Genomic DNA, 23100 nt, shown 5'->3' with positions numbered 1-23100 from the left:
CTTAGAAATAATATATTTATATATAATTTTTAGGCTTTGTGCTTCCATAAATACAAATGCATTTTTGAAAACACAGCAATAATTTTATAAATTTCCACTTCAGTTTCTTTAGATTGTCCTGCTAGGTGTGTGTGTGTGTGTCAAGGGGGGCAGTGAAATACTTAAGCATAAATAAGACTGCACTGTTGTTTGAAGATTAGAGTTTGATGTGTACCAATACCTTGCTGCCTGGAACAGAGACAGAAATGGAGACCATAAGTCAGCTTTGAGTCATTTCCATTTCATGAATGCAGATTCACTCTGAGGTGCTCTTCCAGAACTTCACAATGACAATCCACAGACATTTGCACATCGAACAGGATTCGAGTAAGCCTGTAGTGTCTTTGTCTTCTTTGCGGAATTCCATGCCTATTTCCCTGCAATGTTGGACAATTTCAAAGGCATTAAAGCTTGGATTCATTCCTTTACTCACAGATTACTAGTGCAGTTTTTACATTCCTAAAAATCAAGGAGCACAAAAGATTGTGGCACCTGATGACATACAGTAGTGGATGCAGGGGCTGAAACCTGCAAAGAGTCACACTTCAAATATATTCTGATATTCTTGATCCATTTTAAGACTTGGGCTGCCAAGGCTGCTGCCAAGTGTGTTCCCTGGAATAATTTACCATGAATTTCCAGAAAGTGTCAGTATGTATATGAGATATCTGTCTGCAGCAATTCAGTTTTGCTTTGTTAGTAGTTCTTTGGCTGCTGAGGTGATACTCTGATTTCAGTTTACTTTGCCTGGTGGGAGCCAAAGTGTTTGGATTGATGAGTTAAACATATTTCTCTGTATTAAAAACACGTATTTTATTTCATACTTTGTACATAATAAAAAATACACTTTTATATATACACTTAGTAGGGTTACTTAGCTTGCTAGATCCAAGTAAAGTGAATGAACTGGTTTTGTTATATCCAGTGTAGGAAGACAAATTCTCTTTTGATGACAGCATAATAATAATAATAATAATAATAATAATAATAATAATGATGTATCAATCAGTGAGAGATAGGTGTTTGTCCTACTATGACAGACTCTTTTCACTGGTAATGTGCATGGCATTGGTAGCATCTAGATGGCAACTCGGGGGGTAGTAGGTCAGTTTTAAATTAGTGGAATGTTTTTATTTATATATCCAGTAGCACTGATTTCAGATCAGTAAAATTATACTTACTTTGTTTTGCATTACAGTAGAGAACAATCTGCCTGTTTCTAACTGGAGGAACAATAAGTTCTACTTATTGGAACATTTGAAATGGTGTAATAAAATCTTAATTGTGGTCTGACAATAGATATCAAACATGGCATCTATTTTGTGGAATAAAACCAATTTGTGATACTTAAGCTGACCTGATCAAGTTTCTCTGGTTATGTATATAGTATTAGCTGGAATTTTGAGGAAGCAAACTGTGATTTTCATAGAAACACATATATATTCAAACAAACAGAAAATGTTAAACTTCAGGTACTTGATTCCAGACAAATCCAGATACAGTTCCAGAACTTTGCTGTCTTACTGCAGTAGTGGGATCCTCACTGTGCTTCCTCGGAATGGAACTTGGGAAGGGAAAAGCACACTGCAATACTTGAGTGTGATCTGCAAATTGGACTTGTGTTTACAAGGAAACTCCTTAGTCTTAAAGGAACTGCAGCATTTTCTTTTGTCTGGCAGTTTCTCTTAATGCAGCTTTTGTGTCCACTGACATAACATTCCTGCCAAGTACATGAGTATGTGGGCACACATCAGTTGCTTGGAAAGGCCAGTGTGCTTTAACTATATATTCCTCTTTTAGCAGTGGGGATGGACAATATTTCTCTGAAAGCAAATATTACAGTGGGCTGATTAGTCATAGAGAAGATTAGGCTTATCCTTTCAGCTATGCATTTCAGAATACCTCTTCAATTATCTTCTTAGGCTTAGGGAAAAAACATTGATCATAAACATGTAATTAATTAGAATTTTATTGTCAGACGAAGTTCATACTGTAACATGCTGATTTGATGGAGACACTGATATTTTATTGATAGGAGTTGTGAAAATGCTGCATTAACTTTGGAGCCAAAGACCTCTTAGAGTGCCTCTTGTTCAATTTTTGAGAACAGAACAAGGTCTCATGTGGAAAGTAACAGCAGAATTGTCGACATCGAAAAGACTATCAAGTAAAACTTAAGATAATTCTTTTCTCTTTCACTTTGGTAATTCTCAGTGTTACCTTTTGAGAAGAGGCTGAAAAAATGAAGGTTTTAGTATAAGAGGCTTAAACACTTAAGAGAAAAAATGGGCTTTACATAATAGTTTCGGCCTACTTGAAAGCAGTGAACAGACTCATATCACCTATGCAACTTCAAAAATTTTATTCCTGTTCTTTAATACATTTAAGAGTTTTATGGAATCAGAGCAAGGATCTTTCTTTAAATAGCCACTCCCTGGAAATGGCTGCCATTAGTCACAGGCTAAGCCAGATGAAGATGTTTTGGAAACAGGTGCAGCAGTGAGTAGCCAAAGAAACTAAAGTATTGTGGGTAGTTAAATTTAATAAAAGGTATGAAACAAGTATTTGAGGTCCTTTAATTCCTTCAATTGTGAAAAGTAACATAGCTGAATCAATCCTAACTGCTTTGTATTCTCATTGCTTATATTACTACAGTGGCACTTCTACTTTCTGTGTAACATAAATCTAAAATACATCTTCGTAATTATGCAGAATGTGACAAATCTCCTCTAAACTTGTCTTCAACTGGGTACTTCTGTTTTCTTAATATCTGTTTAGTTTTAATGCTTGCATGCTTGGTTTCCTACAGGTATTTTCTGATGGAGAATTCTTGAAAGGTTTTTCAAACAGAAGCACTTAATTAACAAGAAGAGCTTGCATGTGTGCTTACGTTTGCTAGATTTCTACAAGTTAGGAATTACGTTCCTACAAGTTAAAAAACTTGTACAACTTGCTCATAGAAGAATATTCTTATAGGAACACCATAGTTTTTATGATGAAATAAGGCAAAAAATAAGAATTAGGGTCTTGAAATTTCCATTCTAACTTTCTTTTTAATCCATGTACAATTGTACTGAGTTACATATGTCTTCCTTAAGAGGACATAGTCCTGGCGTTTATTTCTATTAATCTGGGGAAAGTGTGATATACAAACAAGGTGCTGGTTTTTCACAACTTGGGTAGTGGGGGGAGGATTTACAATTTACTTAGTAGTTGGAGGAATTGCCCATTTGAAAGACAAGTGTACTGTGGCAAGTAATGTTTACATGTTTCTGGAAGAAGATTGGATTAGTGAAAACAACGTTTATTCAGTACTACATTCTGCCACTGCAAGGCTCTTTAAAGTCACCCATAGCAGCTCAACCAGAAATTGATTTGAGGTGTGGGCAGCCTTGTGCTGTGATTTGGGAAAGCAGCATTTTGTTGGGATAACTTCTGTTTCACTTACCTGCTGCTTCTCTTGAGAAGCTGACAATGCAATGTTGTGCAGAGATACCTGTGCCAGTGTGGAAGTAGTCTGCTTATCAGCATGACTTATAATTTACTGTAGTCATCTCAGGTAAATTATTCGCTGTACTAATTTTTGAGCTGCCCCAGGTAATGAGCAGCCAGCTTAGTTAACACACCTCTGTTCTGCAGTGCTGTGGATATCTTTTGTTAACAACAGTGGCCCAAGAGATGCTGGTAAGAAACATGAAATTTAATAGAAAATAATGTTGGGGGGTTTTCATCTTCCATGCACAGATAATTAGTTATGTTGTTATAATTAATTGGGCAGTCCCGTGGTGTAAAGGAGAGCACTTTGGACTCTGAATCCCAAGGACCTGAGTTCCAGTCTCATTGGGGACCGTCCCCTGGCAGTTCAATGCCTCCCTGACATCCCATCCTGTCACATCTCGGATGCTCAGCAGGGTCAGCCCCGGTTAGTACCGGGTGCTGTGACAGTCCCGAGGACTTCCCTGTCACTGTCCAAGCTCGCTCAGCCGTGGCAGATGAACCTCAGGACTTAAATGGTGGGGCCAGTTCTGTGCATGCTGTGCCTCACCTAAAAAATCCACTGTGCAGGCTGGAAGGGCACACCCATGTGGGGAGAGCCCTGCCCAAATCTGCATTCGCGAAGTTTGGCCATACAGTACAAAACAATAATTAATTATAGCTACCATATAGATTGGGTAAGATAATCACAGTTATCTTAACCAATCCATTGTCTGCTCTTCTTGACTGGGAGATTTCTGTAGTCTTAACAAATCATTTTGTAGAAGTGGCACACCAAATTTAATTTCAATCAGCTTCTCTGCTGCTTGGATGCTTCTACATAGTGCAAGTGTGTGTATGGTAATGGTAATACTTTGCTTCTCTTTAACCATGCTTATGTCTGTTTCCAAAAGCTGCTTCATCATTGTCATTAGTGCAGTGCTGGGTGTTCTATAGCCTGTTTCTAAGGAGATTTGAAAGTAAAATTTAGCAAACTTTTTAGCAGGTGTGTTCTTTGTTCAGAGACCTATAGCTCCATTAGAGTATTAGCAGAAAATCAGAACACTGAAAAACTTTGTCTACTGCAACTCATATCTTGCAATTATATTTATTTGCATATATATATAGTTCCCTTTTTCTTTGTCCCTTTTCTTTGTACCTTGTAGGTACTCTCTATTTTCATGGGGTTTCTTTTCCATTTATCTTTTTATTTACTGGGAGAAGAAGCTGAAAAATGGACTATTTTGAAAGATGTATTGTCTTCCTGTACAGATAGATCTACATATCTCCATGAAAGAAAGACATTATGCAGATAGATATTTATATTGTAGTAAATTTACAGGCAGTTCAAAGATTGTAAGACTGTACTCCAGATGCTAATAAAAATACAGCCTCTGATTGAACTAAACCTAAGGTACTGCTGATATTTTGTATGTGTATAGTTATTGTATGCCCTTTGTGTCTTTACTAATGCAATGGTACATAATTGTTTATTAGGAAGAAGAATCTTTTTCACAGGAAGCCTGGAGAGAAAAATGAATATTTACTAAGTGTAAAAAGGAAAAAAAACATTGGAAAGGGTAATCTGCAGGACACTGAAAAATATACCTACAAAGTATCATGCCAAAGACATTGCAAAGAGGCCAGTATCGATATCCCTATAAAGGATAATACTTGTGATTGCTACTTTCAGAAGTTTATACTGCAAAAGTAATAGTGATTAAGTTAACAGTTACATACACACTGCCCCACCGCCCCCAAAGCACATACATATACATCTAAATATCTAGAAATTACCTACAGTTCTTTAAAACAGTTCTTTACAGTTCTTCAAGTTGTTGACTCGCTTGCCTTTGGATCTCATTCCAGTTCTATTCTATTAGAGGTTTCAAATGCATAATTGTTGCATGGGGAATTCCCGGAAAGCCAAATATAAGGGCTTGCTATTTTTAAGCCAAAATATTGAACTCTTAGTGTATTAGTTGTTTTATCCAAATGAGAGGTGTTTTGTTAATACTTGTGTGATGTTTTCCCTTATAAGAGACTAAAGAATAGTACAGCAGGTTACTGGTGAGGGATAAATGGCTAGTTTAGAGCAGGAGTGAAGGTCTGTCAAAATGTTTACAAACAAGGATTTGCTTCCAGTAAAACCTAAAGAAAAAGTCTAGGGATTAGTATGTATCTACTTAAATTCAAACACGATCCAAACCCCCAAACAAATGAAAAGGGTTTGGTTTGGCTACTTTGCAAAATAAGAGTCTTAAAAGTTATTGCTGGCCCTGAGCTAGAAAGGAGGACAGATTGTTGGTCTGTGCATGCTAAATCTGAAGCCAGCGGAGAAATTAAGGATATTTCTGCAGAGCGAGTCCCTGGAAAACAAGGGACAGCCTGGTTTGACTGTTTGGAACTGTATCTTCAGATTCTGTTACTTGTGTTTATATCTTGATGAATTTGTATCTCAGCGACTCTGAGCCTTTTACTTTGTCTGAGATGAAAGCAACCTGTTCAGAAAAGCCAGGAGAAAAGCAAAAGGCAAGTTGGTGGAGAGGACAAAACTTTTTTCTATAGGTAAGATAATTTTGTGCTATATGATTTTAATTTAATATAGTCTGAAATTGGGACTGAAATGACTGTATCTCCACCAAGTCTGAATTTATCTGAAGAAACTGGATGCCAGAGGTGTAACTGACTGAAATTACTGTTGTAGTGATATGTGACCTTCCTTTAGCTCATTTTTAAATAGGAATGTCAGGCTCCGTAAGGGGGGAGAAAGTCCACACATTCATATTCCTGTAACTGTAGTGAATCTGTGAGTGCATGTGCTGTGTCAAACGGTGCTAATTTAAATCCATGCCAGGCCACGAGACCAGTGAAGGAGTATGTTTTCTCGTATTTTGATCTCTTTGCCAGTGTGATGTAATCTGAAACAGGTTTGCTGGATTCAGGTGTGCTTTAGTGTCTGCCATTGCTGTTGCACTCTGGAGTTGGGGTTTATCCTCCCATGTGCAAGGCAGTGACTTGTGAGCAATCAGCTCTGTGGTTTTGGAGAATTTTCTTGTTCTGCTATAGATCTCTTCTCCTTGAAGGTCTTTTAAAGACTGTCCCAACCCAGGGTCATCACCTTGGTGCAAATTATCTGTAGCCCAGTCATTAAGTGTCACATTTCTGGACTGTCAAACCAAAGTGTTATTTTTTTGACAGGACTGATCCAATTTATAAATTGAATTAAGCAAAGTGTCTGGGATTTTTTGAAGTTCTGACATTTTTGAAATTAGTCTTGAGATTAGTTCTCAGTTTACAACAGGACTTCTTATTTTACAAAAACATCTAGTGGTAATGGTGCATTGCTAGTTCCCTATAAAAACCAACAGTCTATTCTTACAGAATGCTCAGTTAAGTCACTAATACCTGCTTTGTTTGCAAATAATGTGGGCTGGATATAAAATTCAACATAAACTGGTTTTCTGAGTGCTATCCAAGTAGATTAGACTTTGAATACAAACTTCTGTTTGACCTTGCACATATGCCAGTGCTGAAGTACTTCCAGCTAGTTTAAAGCCACCTTGGGGATTTAGTGGAGATGTTTGACTGAAAGCTGTTTGTTTGACCCTGAGATCATTTAAAGAAGAGACAGTTCACTTGGCTACCAAGTCATTTAAAAGAAAGAAAAAAGGTAGCATGGTAAATGTCACCTTCCTCATCCAGGTAGGGGCTTCATGCATTTAATTTTTGGAATTTGGAAAAAAAAAAGAACTTAGAGATCTAGAGTGTGCAATCAAAAGGTAAATATAGAAAGTGCAATCACACACATATATGAAATGGTGGGGGAAAAAAGATTAATTTCTTAGTTGAAATTTCTGTGTTGTCATTTGCAGAAACCTCACAAATTTAAGTTATTACTGAGTGCTACTTCATGTTGTAGTTTGAGGCAGACTGTCAATATTCCCATTGATTTCCTACTACTACTTTAACTCTGGTGTTCGATCTTGCAGTGAAATGGTACAACTTCCTAATGTGAGAGAAAACTAGTTTAGCAAAAGTAACAGAAACAAGTAGCTGTGTGTTGAATTGGTGAGTTGAATCACTTTAGCCCTTAATCAGAGGTGTATCAGAACAGAAGCCAAATGGAGGATGGACAGGGAGAGGAATCAGTCTTGTAGCTTTGAGTTTGCTTTGAGTTTGGAGGGCCAAGCCTTCCCCTTTAACACTTGTGAGTTGTTAATTCAACTCGCAAAAGAAATAGCAAAGGACACACCATCTGCTTAACTGCTCATGGGGAGCGTGTAGCAGCACAGACCTCCCCTCCACCTTTGCCAGTTTCAGAAATCAAGAGCTACTCTTGACAGCAGGTAGTGTCTGTCACCAACTCTGATTGCTTAAACCCATTTTATTGGATTTATTTTTGATTGGGTTTTATTTATTGGATTTATTTTTGTTATTTTCTGCAGGTAGACACAGATTTTGAATATTTCAGCAATCCTGGCTTTATTCTTATAGGAGTGATTGGTTTCCACCTGTTACACTGGACTGATTTTCTGACTTTGCATAATGATCAAAACTGCATCCTGGTGGTCGTTCAGTTACCAGATAAAAACAAATAAATGAATGTTACTTGCATTTAGAACACTTTTTTTAAATAGATTTCCAGCATAAAGAGGCCATATGCTTTTGTAGCAGAATAGGTTTTAAAGCACTTATATTTTTGAAAGTTTCCTGTCTGTTCTATATCATTCTGGGCTGTTGTGATGTTTTGCCTCTTGCCACTTGTCAGTTCATACCTTCTACACAAAACATTTATATTTGGATTCTTATGCAGGTGGTTGTGTATTTTGGGTTGCAAATACAGCAGTAAGTGTGTATGTTAGTAATTTCTCACTTAAAATAAGATTCCTTTTTCTTTAGCCCCTGTTTTCCCCCATCCCGAATTTAACTAAAGGGCCTATTCCATCTGTTCCTTTGCAGAGATAAAGCATTATGAATATTGCCATTTCAGGTATCTAATAAGCAACTGTATTAACTACAAGCTATGTTACCACTTTTTTTAAGTACTAAGAAAATTGCATTATGAAATTCTAATCCATTGTAATGGGATGCCTTTGAGGCTAAAAACCCCACAGCTGTAATTGCCACTAGGTTGCAGGATTTCAGAGCAATGAGTATAAGGACGAGGCAGCCAGCTTTGGCCTACATAATTTGCTGAGAGGAAGTGGGGACTGATTGCAACAGTTGAGCTTTTAAAACTGAAGAAGTGAACAGATTGTTGCTGAGCGGAATTGTGTGCCGAGTATTTTTAAAATTAGTACGGTAAGTGAGTTGAGCTCTAACCAGAGAAGAAACCATGTGCACACTTCCTGTCTGTCTGAGACATCGCACAAGTGCCTGGGGGTGGCAAAATGAATTTTGACACACATCAGCACATACCAGCAGTGGTAAAGCTGGTATTTCTTTGGCTTAATGTTTTTTCTGATCATTTTAATTGGCTATTTGGAGTATGGGGCAATTCACATAATCTTGAAAAGTGCAGTGAATTCTTTAGAGGTCTGTCCTGCTGCAGCAGCTGTCTTTATCACAATATTTTGTTGATTCAGAATCTTGAGTGTGGATACCTGTAGTCATATTTAGCTGTCTGAATGGCCACCTCAAACTTTGCTTGATGATTCTTCTAATGTTATAGAATCATAGAATCAATTGGGTTGGAAAAGACCTTCGAGATCATCAAGTCCAACCCTTGGTCCAGCTCCAGTCCATTTACCAGATCATGGCACTCAGTGCCACGTCCAATCTAAGTTTATAAACCTCCAGGGATGGTGAATCCATCACCTCTCTATGCAGGCCATTCCAATGCCTGATTACTCTCTCTGCATAGAAGATTTTTCTGCTCTCCAACTTAAATTTCCCCTGGCAGAGCTTGAGCCCATGCCCCCTTGTCCTTTTGCTGAGTGCCTGGGAGAAGAGACCAGCCCCCACCTGGCTAGAACTTCCCTTCAGGTCTATGTTTATTTAGTAAGATTGTTGATTTGAAGATGGAGTATTTTTATCAGTCCTTATGATCTCTTAAAGCACCTATGTACACAGTATATTAATGTCCTTTTTTTAAAATCTAAAAGCTCTGTTCATCCTGAAGCTGTTGCATTTTTAATGCCCTAGACTATAAGATTAAAGAACCCTCTCTTGTTGCTTCTTTCCTATGCAATGAAGGAACACTTGAGTCTGACAATGTGGGCCAAATCCATAGAAGGACTGGAGCTGGCCAACCTTATAGGTGTTGTGAGACTGCTCAGTGCGAGTGATGGCACTGTGGGTGTCTCCTCTGTATTATAAACATCCAGGCACACGTGGCACTGGGCGCTCTTGTCTGCTGGGCAGAAGGAGAATCTGGTAAGAGCACTTCATGAAGTAGAGTAGAATCTGTTGGATGGTTAGCACAGCACCTACCTGAAGGAAGGGAAGTTCTAGCCAGGTGGGTGTTGGTCTTTTCTCCCAGGCAGTCAGCAATAGGACAAGGGGGCATATGCTCAAGCTCTGCCAGGGAAAATTTAAGTTGGAGATCAGAAAAATTTTCTATACAGAGAGAATAAGGTAAAATTTACACCACAACCTATTTGTTTCCTTTTTTTTGTTTTAGAAATGGGATTACTTTAAGGAGTTGCATCTTTTGAAAGCTGCAACAAAGTTCTCCATGTGCAGTATTGATAAGTCAAGAAATAACAGTAACAAGGAATGCTTAGATGAGGTATTACAGAAAAGCCTGTAAGCACTACAGAGAGTGTGGAATATTCACTACTAAATTTAAGAATAGATATTACAGCCATCTGTTATGAATAATACAGCTAAAATGATCCTGCTGAGAGGAACAGCCTTGATAACCTTTTATGTGTAATTAAGTTTTTGTTTGTTTTTCCCAGGAATCTCATCCATTGTAATTTCATGAAGTGGTTAAATTAAGTTATTTCAGTCTCTTTGTAGGTACTTTTTAAACTGATTTTCATGGTTCTTTCTCAATGTCTTGTCCTTGGACAGCAGTTTACACTGAATTACTAGGCAACAATCAAAGAAGCATGGCAGAGTTAAAATCTTTCTCCTGTGTAAAATGTTTTGTGTTGCTGTATGACGTTAGTCATTGTATACCACCAAGCTTTTGATAGAATGTTCTGTGCAGTTGGTCATCAGCTGCAAATTAATTTTGTCTGGAGACCCCCAGTGCACAGGATTCTTACTTTCTGAATGCTTGCATAACTTTGATGTGCAGATCAGTTGTGCTTACTTTAGTAAATAATGTGTCTTTAGGAGGGATTGATTCTAAGTGAGAAAAATCCTGTTTTTTCACTTTGTTTTGCGTTCACATTTTTTGTTTCATACTGTTTGACAGTTGTGTGTAGGTTTGCTGTCACTTTTGGTACTCCCCCATCATTCTCCTAGCTAGCAACAATGGAAAAACCAAATCCAGAGGCTGCTTATGGTGTTCTTGCTAGACTAATGGAGAGCACTCTGGACTCGGAATCCCAAGGACCTGAGTTCGAATCTCAGTGAAACCGTCCCCTGGCAGTTCAATGCCTCCCTGCCATCCCATCCCATCACATCTCGGATGCTCAGCAGGGTCAGCCCCGGTTAGTACCAGGTGCTGTGACAGTCCCGAGGACTTCACTGTCACTGTCCAAGCTCACTCGGCTGTGGCAGGTGGACCTCAGGACTTAAATGGTGGGGCCAGTTCTGTGCATGCTGTGCCTCACCTAAAAAATCCACTGTGCAGGCTGGAAGGGCACACCCACGTGGGGAGAGCCCTGCCCAAATCTGCGTTTGTGAAGTTTGGCCATACAGACACAATTATGTAATTTAATGTGTTATTCTAATTTTAATGTGATATTTAAAATAGTACTTTATATTAAATTACAAATCAGCTACAGTTATGATTTCATACAAGTATACAAAATAACATCTTAAATGCTTAGAATTTTGGAATATAATTTTATCAGTACATCAGTACATACATTGTAAGACTAAGAAAATCACAGCTAGTTAGTGAATTGACTTGGGTTAGTGTTTGAGAAATCTCATTCTGCTGGGGATTTTGAATTAATATGTCATCCCTTCAGCTTTCCCTTTCTGTTTTAACTTACAGGAGAGGAACAACCTCCCCGCTTTTCCTTCCTCGTAAGTAGTTTAGGAAGTGTTGTACAAAGTATGGAAGTAAAACAGGGCAAGAAATTTTATTTTGTATTTGCAGAAAAGGAAGTCATGGTTCATAGGTTTGGGTTTTTTGGTGTTGATTTTGTTCAACTTTTTGGTTGTGTTTTTTTTTTAAGGTTCAGTTTTTCAGCTTGGCATGAATTTGCTTGTGAAGCTTTACACACTACTTTTAAAAATAGATTTTCTTTCACATATATAGATTTTTCCTGTTCTGTGTACTGTTACACTGAATTTCTGTAGAACTGACTTCTTAAAAAGAAAACAGTAATTAAAGTGTCTTTGACTGGAAATAGAAATATTGAAAAAGAATCATACAACTGTTTTAAAAACAGGCTGGTTTTTTTTCTTATTTTATCTTCAGATTTCATTGACTGTTGATTTTTCCAACTTTACATATTAGTCACTTCACCATTTTGATCAGGAACAGCCTGGACTGGTTTGTTTGATTAAACTATCAAATTATCTTTGTTCCTATCCATTTGGAAGACAAGCATATCATTATCATATCATTTTTCTCAGTGCTTTGAAACATCCCAAGTTTTTCATAGTAGCATCTCTAGACAGAACTGTGGCACATTTTAAAATATGAGCCAAGTTTTCCAGACCTAATAATTTAAATAATGCTTCTAAGTATTATCTGAAGCTTTTTGTTGGAAAAGGATATTTGTTAATGTAAAGGTTTAGTTTAACTTACTTTCAAGTGCAAAACAGGTATCAAGGACATACTTTTTACTAAATTATTTTACCCTCTAATAACAAACATGTCATTGATGGTTTTCTTTTTTTTAACAGTTCTCCATACTTGAATGAATTTTGGTTTGTGCACTAAACACAGGAAATGTGAAAGAAGTTTTTCAAATCTCTGTGACTAAAAGAGAAGTCTTCATTCAGAAGCTCCTTATTTGAAATGAAGTGTTACTGTTTTATCTGTCCATATGTAGAAACTTCATGTTCAGACTTCACTTGGAACGTGCAAAAAAAGTCTCGCCAACATTAATGAAGTCGCACCATTTACAGTACTAAAGTATTATGTTAAGTAGTTCAAATATTTAGTTAAACCTTACAGGAAAAAAATTGCAGTCTGGTAGCTATGGCAATAATTGACTTCAAAAAAGATTTTATCTTTGGGGGGATAAACAGCAGGAGAAGGCATTCAAAATGTCTCTTCTTCATGTAGCCTTTCAGCAATACAAAACAAGTGACCTACAGGAGGAATAATAAGGAATTGGCATTATTTTTAGAAAGCTTGATCAGCAGTTCAGGAGTGTTTTTATTAAATAAAACATTGTATAGAGGGATGTGCTGTACTGATAGAAAGAACACAGATTTCCATTCATAGGTCTTAAAGGACCAGAGAAACATCAAACGCCCACTTGCCTTTCAATAGGAAGTGCATTCGCTCCATTCTGCAGAGTTGGAAGGTGGTACCTGCCTGCTGGGTTTTGTGGTGTGGCAAGTCTGTGACCAGATTAGGAACAGAATCAGAACCAAGTAGGGTTTTTCTCAGTATGGTGGGGAAAAATTATCTGAGTGCTCTAATTTTTTTAAAGCCTCGTCACCCTTCTGGATTTGCTGTTTTGAATAGGAAATGAGGCAGTTACAGTTTTGGAAATTGCACTACTCAGTATATGTCTGGATGGAGAATCGAGTTACTCTTTGGCAATGATTAGGATGGACTAACTTTTAAAGTCTTGGAAATATTATGTTCTGAGTACAGTTAAAATACTTCTATAATTCTGTATTCATCAACTTAGTATAGATCAGGGAAGAAAAGAAAAAAATGGGATTACTAATCCCATAAAAATTCAACTTTACACAGATAAGTAAAAATAATGGAAATCCATTTTGCATTCATTACAGATACATTGAATAAAAAAAGTGTTACTTGTGATTGCCAAATTGAACCTCTTGTTTTGGGTCACTTGGTCCTTCATGATCTTAGAACCTGTAAATCCTTTCCACACAGATCATTCCTATTCAGAGAGCAAAATCAGCTTTTGAACCCTTTCAAGTCTTTAAGAACTTTAAATAAGCTTGGCATTGGACTGGCATGGAATAATGTGAAATAAAGAAAATGCCCACTCTGCACCTGTAGGGAAGGCTAAAGCTGTCAGAAGTTGGATTGTTGCTTCTAGACATCTGTCCACGAGGTTCTGGTAACTTCAGCTTGGGCAATGGGGCAGACAACAATGACTTTTTGCCACAGCTGTACAATGTTTGCTTACAAGATTGGTGAGGTGTTACTTGAAACTTCCTGTAGGTTTTAAATTAAAACTAGAAATAGGTTTCATTACAAGAAGTGCCCCCCCCCCCCCCCCCCCCCCCCGCTTTTTCTAACTTGCAAATGTTTGGTTTGATCTGGATGTTTCCTACATAATTTTTATTTGTGGGCAAATACTGATAGAAATTGAACTGGTTTCCTTCCATCATTTCAAAATTATTAGTTCTGCATTTCTCTGAGATATACAACAGTAACAAAACCAAAATACCAAGTCAAAAATCTGATTTTTTGGCCAGAAGAAAGTTTGCCCAGAGCACGCTCTTACTCTTGGGCTTTCATGTAATAGCTTTTTCACATGAAAAACATCACTGCCTTTTATTCTATTTTGTAGTTTGCAAGTTTGCAGAAAAATTCCTCCTGTTCTACTGCAGTGTTCTCATTTCTGGGAGGTGGATGATGGGCCAATGGATTTACTTTTTTTAAATGAGTTTTTTTATCTTCTGGGCTTCAGTCTTTGTTTCAGATACTGCATTTGTCTCTGAGGAGTTGTATGCCATGGTAACATGGCTTGTACAAAGGTTTCAGAAGTTTCTCATCTTTGTCACTCTGAAAACACATGAGGAATGTATTTGAAATCAGCCTTAAAGGTATTATCTGCCAAATTGAGTATATTAAGGTGTTACAATAATAGTTTTTCCTGAAAATGTCTGCTATTACTGTAAAATTGAGCATCCTTGTAACCACAGCAGGTTAACTGTGAGCAAAATCTTGTCCTCTTAATTACGCACTGTGATTTTGTTTATTGAGAGATTGATTCTGCAGTGTGTGGGCAAATCTCTGCTATTGGGTGGAATTTACTGCAGTTTGAAAGGATTTAATAATCTTTAAGTTAAATATCACAGTAACTGTGAAGAAAATTTTTAATGGGTTTCTTTGCATTTCTTTCCTCTGTGTTCATGAAAACAGTTCTTCACAACTTGTCTAGGAGATGGTGGATTTACCCTTGTTTAAAAAAACAAAAATGCTGTTTTTAAAAATTGAGTCTTTTCAAGCCTTCCTTGCCCCAAAAGTTTCTCAAAGTCTTTAAATGACTTTGAGGTGGCTGCTAACTCTGCAGGATGGAAAGGGAATTTTTGTCCTTTGTTGGAAGACTTAAAGATCTGGCTTGAGTTTGGATTGAAGTAGTGAGGTATTATTGGTGGGGGTTCCCACTCATTTGTGGGACTGGAAGGACTGTAGGTGGAATATTCAAGTATGTGTGTGATTCCACTTCTAAGCTGGGTGTTCCCATCTTAAGTTATCAATGATAGGCAAACAATGAGAAGAAAATAACTTCAAAATACCATAGGCATAAACTTCAAAATAACTTCAAAAGACCATAGGCAGTAGAAAAAAAAGTTTTGCCACTGTTCTTCTTGCTTAAAATGGATGAGAAAAAAACCTAGGTGTTGAGCCCTATGATATTTCATTTTTAAACCCAATATTTAATTTGAATGGGGTCAAGGGGAGAGTCTTGAGCCTTTAATGAGCTTTTTTGGAGCCTTAGTTATTGAAAATAAACAAATGTTAAATTTTCATTTAAAAACTAAAACCAGTTGTTTCTTTTCAGTGGTTGTGGGATTTTTGCGGTAGTTTTTGCTTCTTGAAAATGCTTCCCTAGTTTCTTGACTCAAGAGTCTTGTAGGGTAGATAAATATTGACTTTTGAATGTTTAATACAAGCTGAAATCTGAACTCTTCAAACTTTGTATATATGAAAGACAAAGGGAAGGTACAGACTCAGTTTCCTCTGTGTAATAATCTGAAAGCAGTCCTGCAGGCTTTCCTAGTAACCGTGTCTGCTGTGCTTCTAGATTGAACACTCAATCTTGTTTTCATGTGGTTTACTTGGAACATCCTGTGCGTGGTACAGAGGAATACAGATTAGGAGATAGAAATAATGTATCCACACACACCGTATTAGACGTGCTTACAGGCAAAGCACAGCGTAAAGCGATTTTATCAGCTGCTGTACGGCATGGCAGACTTTACAAAGGCATTTGAATATAGTAATGCAGCACAGTTGAAAGAAGGGGTGTTGTGAGGGTGATTTCATCCCACAGAGATGGAAAAATATATAAACACATTAAAAAAGTGCTGGAAAACTGACTTCTTTAATAGCCTTAAAACGTATGTAAAAGCATGATGCTGCCATTTCAGATTGCAATGTTAAACTCTATTCCACGGTGCTCTGGAGAGGTCCGTGTATTTCCTCCCTCGTACTTGGAAGGACCAGAACTATTAATACCGATGCAAACATACAAATTCAGAAGATGTTCATGTTGTTTTATGATGTGGGCATCTAGCCATTTATCCTTCCAGGTATAATCAGCCTGAAGGCTGGAGCAGAACTCTTCCAGCAGCCTGCTTTGCCTGCCAAAGAAAATTCAGCCCCTGAATTGGTGGAAATTGCTGACTGGTCACCTGGAGACTGCTCCGTAGTTAAGTGGTAAACCAGCTTTTCAGCTGCGGCTCGCTGTGCTGCAGCTCCTGTCCATGCTCAGCACTTGGGAATTGAGATAGCAAAGAAACTATTCATCCTTTTCCCATTAATAAAACAAAATTAAGTGCTAGTAGGAGCAAGACGGTTGCCTGTTAGTTTGGATTTCCTAATGAAAAGTGCACAACTGCAGGAAGTTCTTTCCTCTTTATCCCTTCTTGCTCGCCCAGGACAGCACTAGAAATGTTCATAGTAGTCTGGCTGACGCTTTAGGATCCAGGAGGCGCATTCCGGCGTGTTCCCGAGGCGCTGCACTGCAGGGGCGCGGGCAGCGCTCGCGGCGTTCCCGGGCCGGGAGCGCTCCGGGCGCATCCCGGGAGTTGGCTCTGCCCGTGCTCGGTGCTCGGTGCTCGGCTCCCGGGAAGCCCTGCGTGCAGATTTACCCGGCAATCGCCTTAAGGGGACAAATTTAGTTTACGGCAATCCACGCTTAATCTGCTGCCGGAGCCCTGGGCGCCTCCGGGGAGAGGGCGCGGGCGGGCGGGCGGCAGCGCCCGGGGCTGGCTCGGGCAGACAGAAACTTCTGGCAGCTTCCCGGCTCCGGCCCCTCCTCTTAAAGCTGCAGGTGCCAGCAGAACCGCCGGTGCTCCTCTGCCGCCGCGAATGAGCCAAACCAATGCCCCGGGCTCCGTGTCCGGAGGGCTCCGTGTCCCCTCGCCACCCTTGCCGAAGCTGGAACATCCTGAAGGGATGTTATAGCCAAGTGGGGGTTGGTCTCTTCTCCCAGGCACTCAGCAATAGGCTCAAGCTCTGTCAGGGGAAATTTAAGTTGGGTATCAGAAAAAAATTCTTTCCAGAGAGAGTAATCAGGCATTGGAATGGGCTGCCCAGAGAGGTGGTGGATTCACCATCCCTGAGGGTTTTTAAAGTGAGATTGGACGTGGCACTGAGTGCCATGATGTGGTAAATGGACTGGAGTTGGACCAAGGGTTGGACTTGATGATCTCGGAGGTCTTTTCCAACCCAATCAATTCTATGATTCTGTGATCCCCCGGGCTGTGCGCTGCCCCTCGGGTTGCTCCCCGATCAGCCGGGAGCGCTCAGCACCCACTACAGCGAGTGCTGGGGAGGGGCTTGCCCCGGTCTCTTCCCCAAACTGCCCTGCCGAACCCCCGCCTGGCTGCAGCCCCGCGCTCCCGAGGGGTACAGCCCTGCCCCGGGATCCCTGTGGGGACGGGTGTCGTCTCCCGGTGTCCCCCAGCAGAGCCAACCGCTTCTCTGGTAGCCCGGCCTCGGTCATTCATGGAGACAAAATAGTGATCCCTCTTAGAAGCACCTCCTTAGCGAGTGGTTTCCATGAAGGTCTTCAATGCCAGTCTTCTGCCAGTACTAAAACACGGAAGCGAACAAGCCGAGATACCACCATCAGCTTCACTTTTCTGCTTCCGGTGTGAACTGAAAGCTTGTCGAGAGAGTGTAGAGGCATAGAAACATTGTCAGAAAATCTGGAATGTGTATTAATGCTGCTGTGAATGAAAGAAGTTCATTATCTCGTTATAAATGAATGATGGTGTGTGCTGGGACATACTTTTCAGTTTTCCTGTTTAAGCCATCAATAACCTCTCGTTCATGATATACAACTGAAAAGATAATTCTTGTCTATAAAGTGCAAGTGATTATGCTCACATATAAACTGTAAATGCAAATTCGGATTACCTTGTTTTAAAACAAAATGAAGGCTGAAACTGCAGGTCAGAAATTTTGAAAACAGCGACTTGTGAGACTAGTACAGTTGTTTCAAGATGTCTCAATGTACCTTCAATAATGTTAGGAAGTGCAAAACTCTTTATACTGTAGGATGGACCAGCATTTGTCTCCCTCTTCCCTTTAAAGAGTGCTGCAGTGCTTCTTGTTAAAATACTTTCAGTATGTTTGCAATACCTTTTCTGAGATTACGGAATTATGTTATCAGGTTTTAGCTGCTTTTTCATGTGCTGTTTTTCCTGGTAACCTGCTCTGAAAAGCAAAAAAAAAAAAAACAAATCCTGATAAAGCATGTCAAAATTTAATAGGCAGAGATATATTCACTCTGAGTGGAAGGACATCTATTAAATGACGTAAACACAAAGCAGAAAAGGGATAACAGGAAGGTAAAAATAGCCATATACTAATTTTTAATCTCTCTAATGTTGGTGGAACTGAATATAACCTACTTGAAAACATGTTTCTCAGAGTTCATGAAAATAACAAAAGTCACGGCAGGAATTATCTGAAGTTAATGCCAAACTTTGATTGTTGCCATTTACTTTTCTAGTTTGTATTCTCTGTGATGCATCACATTTTGCTAATTGTTTTAACTTATCACTTTATGCTGTTACTATCAGTCAGAATGAGGGAAGTGTTTTGGAAGTTTTAGTTAAGTGATTTTGTCACAAAAAATTGTTGCAATTTGGGAGGTTGAAAGCCTATGTGATTTGTCTTTCAATGGAATAATAAAACTGCAGAAAAAAATTCCAGTGTGTATCCACTGAAGATTTTACATGCCGTTTTACAGTGTATAATCATTCATAGTGGTAGTTAAAGAAGCACATTTCATCATTTTTCTCTCAAAAGCTGCTCAGATAACTCTATTTATAGTAAATATACAAACAGTGGTGATCAAATGGTCCATATGTTTACTAACAAATAATGAATCTAAATCATTTGAGGGAAATAAACATTAGTGTCTTCATGCAACTTATCTGGTCTGGAGTCAATTAAAGAAGGTAGAACATTTGGTTGGCCTTCACCTTTGTAGCAGAATTGGTCCTTTCCTGTGTCTTCAGATGGTACAGAGGCTGGAAGGGAAGCCCATGTAGTGCTTGTTGTACATTACTCTGCTATCAGTTTGTTCTATTTATGGGCCCCTATTTTTTAAATGAGATTATATATTTATATTATGAGATTGCGTTTATATTCATTGTTTGTCTTAGTGTTGTGTTCTATGTTTCTACTGCTGTGATGCACATATGCTGTCAAATTAAGTTTTATTGGACTGTTTTTAATGCTCTGTCTACAGAAGCCGGCGAGACATGACAGCTGTATTGCCAGTGGTCAGTAATTAAAATCAGTTGTTTTCCTTTCTGTTCCAGGCCATTGATGAGCCTCCCTATCTCACAGTGGGCACTGATGTGAGTGCAAAGTATAGAGGAGCCTTCTGTGAAGCCAAGATAAAGACAGCAAAAAGGCTTGTCAAAGTCAAGGTATGTGGTTTTCCTGCAGTTTTTTTTTTGAGAGGGGGGAAAAACCTCATTAATGCTCAAAATGGCACAACAGTGTAAAACTTCTTTTAGGACAGCCAAGAGGCTGTCTTTTCCTTGGAGGCTGGCAGTCTGGCTTTTGAAATAACAGTAAGGTTATTATTGTTGGGAGGGGAGGGGCTCCCCCACTCCCACACTATTAAATATGTTCTGTTTCTGTCACTGCTTTGTCATCTGCTTGCGTTGAGTGTTTGTGGCCTTCAATGCCATAGGCTGACCTTAAAGTATTTGATTAAAATGTGACAAATGTAGTCTTACATATGGGAGAAAATTACCAGAAAATAGCTGAAACTACTCAAAGTAGATTTAATATGGTTTTGTTTACTTGACTGCACAGGTCACTGCCATTTAGCAGTGACAACTGGATAATGCTTCAGGAGGAAGCTGAAACTCTGCTATCTTGCAAAAAAGACTTGACATATTGAGTCCTACCAAATAGCAAGCAGGGGATCTCACCTAAGCTTTATGCTAACTAATTGATGACTAAATCAATATAAGCCACATGCAGCACAAAAATGAAAATTCTGGAGAGAGAGAGATACATTTTAACATTCCTTGAAAATTTAAAGTATAATTTCCAGAAATAAAGAAAACAAAGTTTGGGCTTGGTTTTATTATTTAGTAAGTCTACACTGCAAAATGGCCATACATTTCTGTTTGGATGGTGTTGCCATAAAGGCTTCTAATTTGGGAGCAGGGACTATTTTTCTGCTTTGCCTCTTCATACAGAAATATTGCAAAGCAAGGATCAAAAGCACTTAGAAAACATAAATTAGATTGTTGCTCTGCAACAGTTACAGTGCCAGAATATTTTTCTTTCATCTACTGTAAATTTAAGTGAAAATGTGAGTGGTGGTAACCTGCCATTGAAGAGTCTTCACTATAAAACTGCTGTGCATTATTTGGTTCTGCCCTCATGCTGTGGCTGATTTTTTGCCTGTAATGTGTATGAGGGAGAGAGCAGGTACTCTCCCAAAGCCCTGATGGGACTATTGTCACTTATTTCATAATAATTTTAAATACAGCAAGAAGATTTTAGTCTTAAATCTGACAAAAGAGCAAATTAGTGGTGTTTTCACTTCTTAGTCATAACTTCTAATAGCATCAGCTGGCCTATGCTTTACAGCACCATTGAATTTAAGCAGTAAGTGTTGCTATTTAAGCTGTTAAGCATCAGTATATTGGTACAGAAAATGTGCCTAAGTCAGTCAAATCTTAACTCATTTCAGTTCTTCAGCGAGGTTCTTTCATGGCCACTTGCTACTATTCAGTGTTAAATATTTTTTTGTGGATTGATTACTTGCAGTTTTGTCACTGCAATGCTTTGCAGAAAGATCTTGACATGAGATAGAATTTTTAGTGTAAATTGTTCGTGGAGATTGTGCCTAAAGCCCCCTGGACTCAAGTTTTTTGTATGTGTGTCTGTCTGTCTTTGCTGTTACTGTATCACTTAGGGCAGTTCGTTCTCAGTACTGTTGTTGCTTTGTAGGGTAGTGTGATTTGTGGTTGAGGTTTTGTGTGTAAGTGCTGTAATAATACCTGTTTACATTATCTTTTTTCCACCAGAAATGTGTATTCCTTCAACTCAACACTGACCCTTTGATTTTCTCTGAAAGTCTTTTTAGCTCTTTCTGGCACATGTGTGCTTTCCCCAGTATTAGCTCTAACAAAGATTCTTGTTATCAGGTGTGCTTTCTCTGGAGTTTTGGTAGTTTATCTGCTGCATTTATTTTCCACTTGTTTAGCAGTTTCTTCTGGCCCAAATACATTTTATGCCTTTGTCTTCTAGAACTGCTAGAGGAGAAGGAAGTCAGTTACCTTCATACTGTCAACTTTAGTGAAAAGCATTCATTTAAATTTTATAACTAGATGCTCTGTTGAGGAAGTAGGATAGCAGCAAAGTTTTTTCAGGGTGGAGTGTGTAAGCTTCAGAGAAGTAAAATACATTTAATTGTGTCTCCTTTTACCTGCTTTCTTCCCCTGTTGAATTCAGCTTCCTGGAATATTTGTGGGGGTACCTTCACAGTAACTTTCCCATCACCAGCAGAATTTAACAGCTTTGTTACAGGTGGTATGTACTTACAATTTCAGTATCAAAAGGTAGTATATTTCACCATTTAGTGGATTTTGGCAAGTTCTATACATGGTACAGAATTGTACAATAACATGTAACTGCATTATGCGCTTTGTCATGGAAAGCAGTAAAACTTAAGATTTGCCTGGACTTGTGAAAAGTTGTTGAAGGCCTTACAAATTTGACTAAGGGGCAAGACTTTCAGTACTACAGGAGTGTTAGTCCACTTCATTGGATATGTAAATCTTTTTTCAGAGAGTTATTTAAGCCAGTTTGTTTTGACAGCATCTCCTAAAACAATTATCACCATCATCCACACCCACTTGGATTTGGGCACCCTGCACAGAAGTTTCCAAAGAAACTTTTCTGTAGAGTTCTTTATTAAACAAAAACAAGTGATGATTCTGCTGTACTACAGCTTACCAGGACTGTGTTTTCAGAAAGGTGAAGAAGAGGGAAATTCCAACTGAGCCTAACCAGGTTCATAATGTGCCGAGTGTCTTAATCTTTTGTCAGAGACAGAAGGGTTCCACACTGGTAAATACTGTGGGAATTAAACCCCACAATTAACAAATACTAACCTCACTTTTCCTAGCTTCAAGAAAGGCCAGCAGTGTCACACTCAGTTTAAAGTTTGACTATTTCTGTTAATAAGCAGTATTTTTTGAGCACATATGAGTATGTCAAGAAGCAAAAACTTTGGTATCAAAAATCTTCCCCTCAAAAAAGTCCAAGCCCCAAGTCATCTTTAAAAAGACAAATCATTCTGGAATACACAATAACAATTTACTTTGTTTGCCTTTCATCACAGTACATTGTGGCTGGCTCATGGTTTCGAATAGAGTTCCTTTTTGCTGCAAAATACATGTAAAATAACTACAGAAAGTAAATAAAAGCAGATGTCTAAATCAGAATTGATATACTGGATATTTTGTATGATCCAACAGTGACCCCAGCTTTCAGATTATTTTGCATTTCCAACTGAATTTTGGCTTTCTAGTTAAATCCCCCCAATGAGAGAATTGAATACCTTGTATCTGTCAGGATGAACTTCAGAAGAGTAGCATTTGCTCCGTTAATTCCTAGCCTGAGTCCCATGTCTGGTTACAAAGTATGATTTTTGTCTGTGTGGTGGATAGAAAGTATTCGCCATCAGTAGGTGAGATGGCACAGCTCTATAAAGAAGATACTCACACAACTATTACATGTTGCTGTAGTTCTAACGGAAGACATACAAGATGACTCATTGAAGTAGCACCTGGAAGGCAGTAAAGCATTTTAGTGCATTTGTTTACTAATCATCCAGTCGAGATAGACTCTCCTGAGTC

At 38.6% G+C, this 23100-nt stretch overlaps 1 protein-coding gene across 5 annotated transcripts in view; it reads left to right on the top strand.

Annotated features, from left to right (window-relative positions):
• The window catches only part of ARID4B (AT-rich interaction domain 4B), an 89172-nt gene that overhangs the window by 9730 nt on the left and 56342 nt on the right, over window positions 1-23100 (top strand). For all 5 annotated transcript variants that reach the window (XM_071549593.1, XM_071549591.1, XM_071549592.1 and 2 more), the window contains one exon: window positions 19531-19641. In XM_071549593.1, coding sequence (XP_071405694.1) covers window positions 19531-19641 — 111 coding nt within the window. The remainder of the gene's footprint in view (window positions 1-19530; window positions 19642-23100) is intronic.

This window comes from Pithys albifrons, chromosome 2 (assembly GCF_047495875.1).
Source record: "Pithys albifrons albifrons isolate INPA30051 chromosome 2, PitAlb_v1, whole genome shotgun sequence".
Classification (NCBI taxonomy): Eukaryota; Metazoa; Chordata; class Aves; order Passeriformes; family Thamnophilidae; genus Pithys; species Pithys albifrons.
Note: the sequence above shows the minus strand (reverse complement) of the source record. Positions and strands in the feature narration are given on the sequence as shown.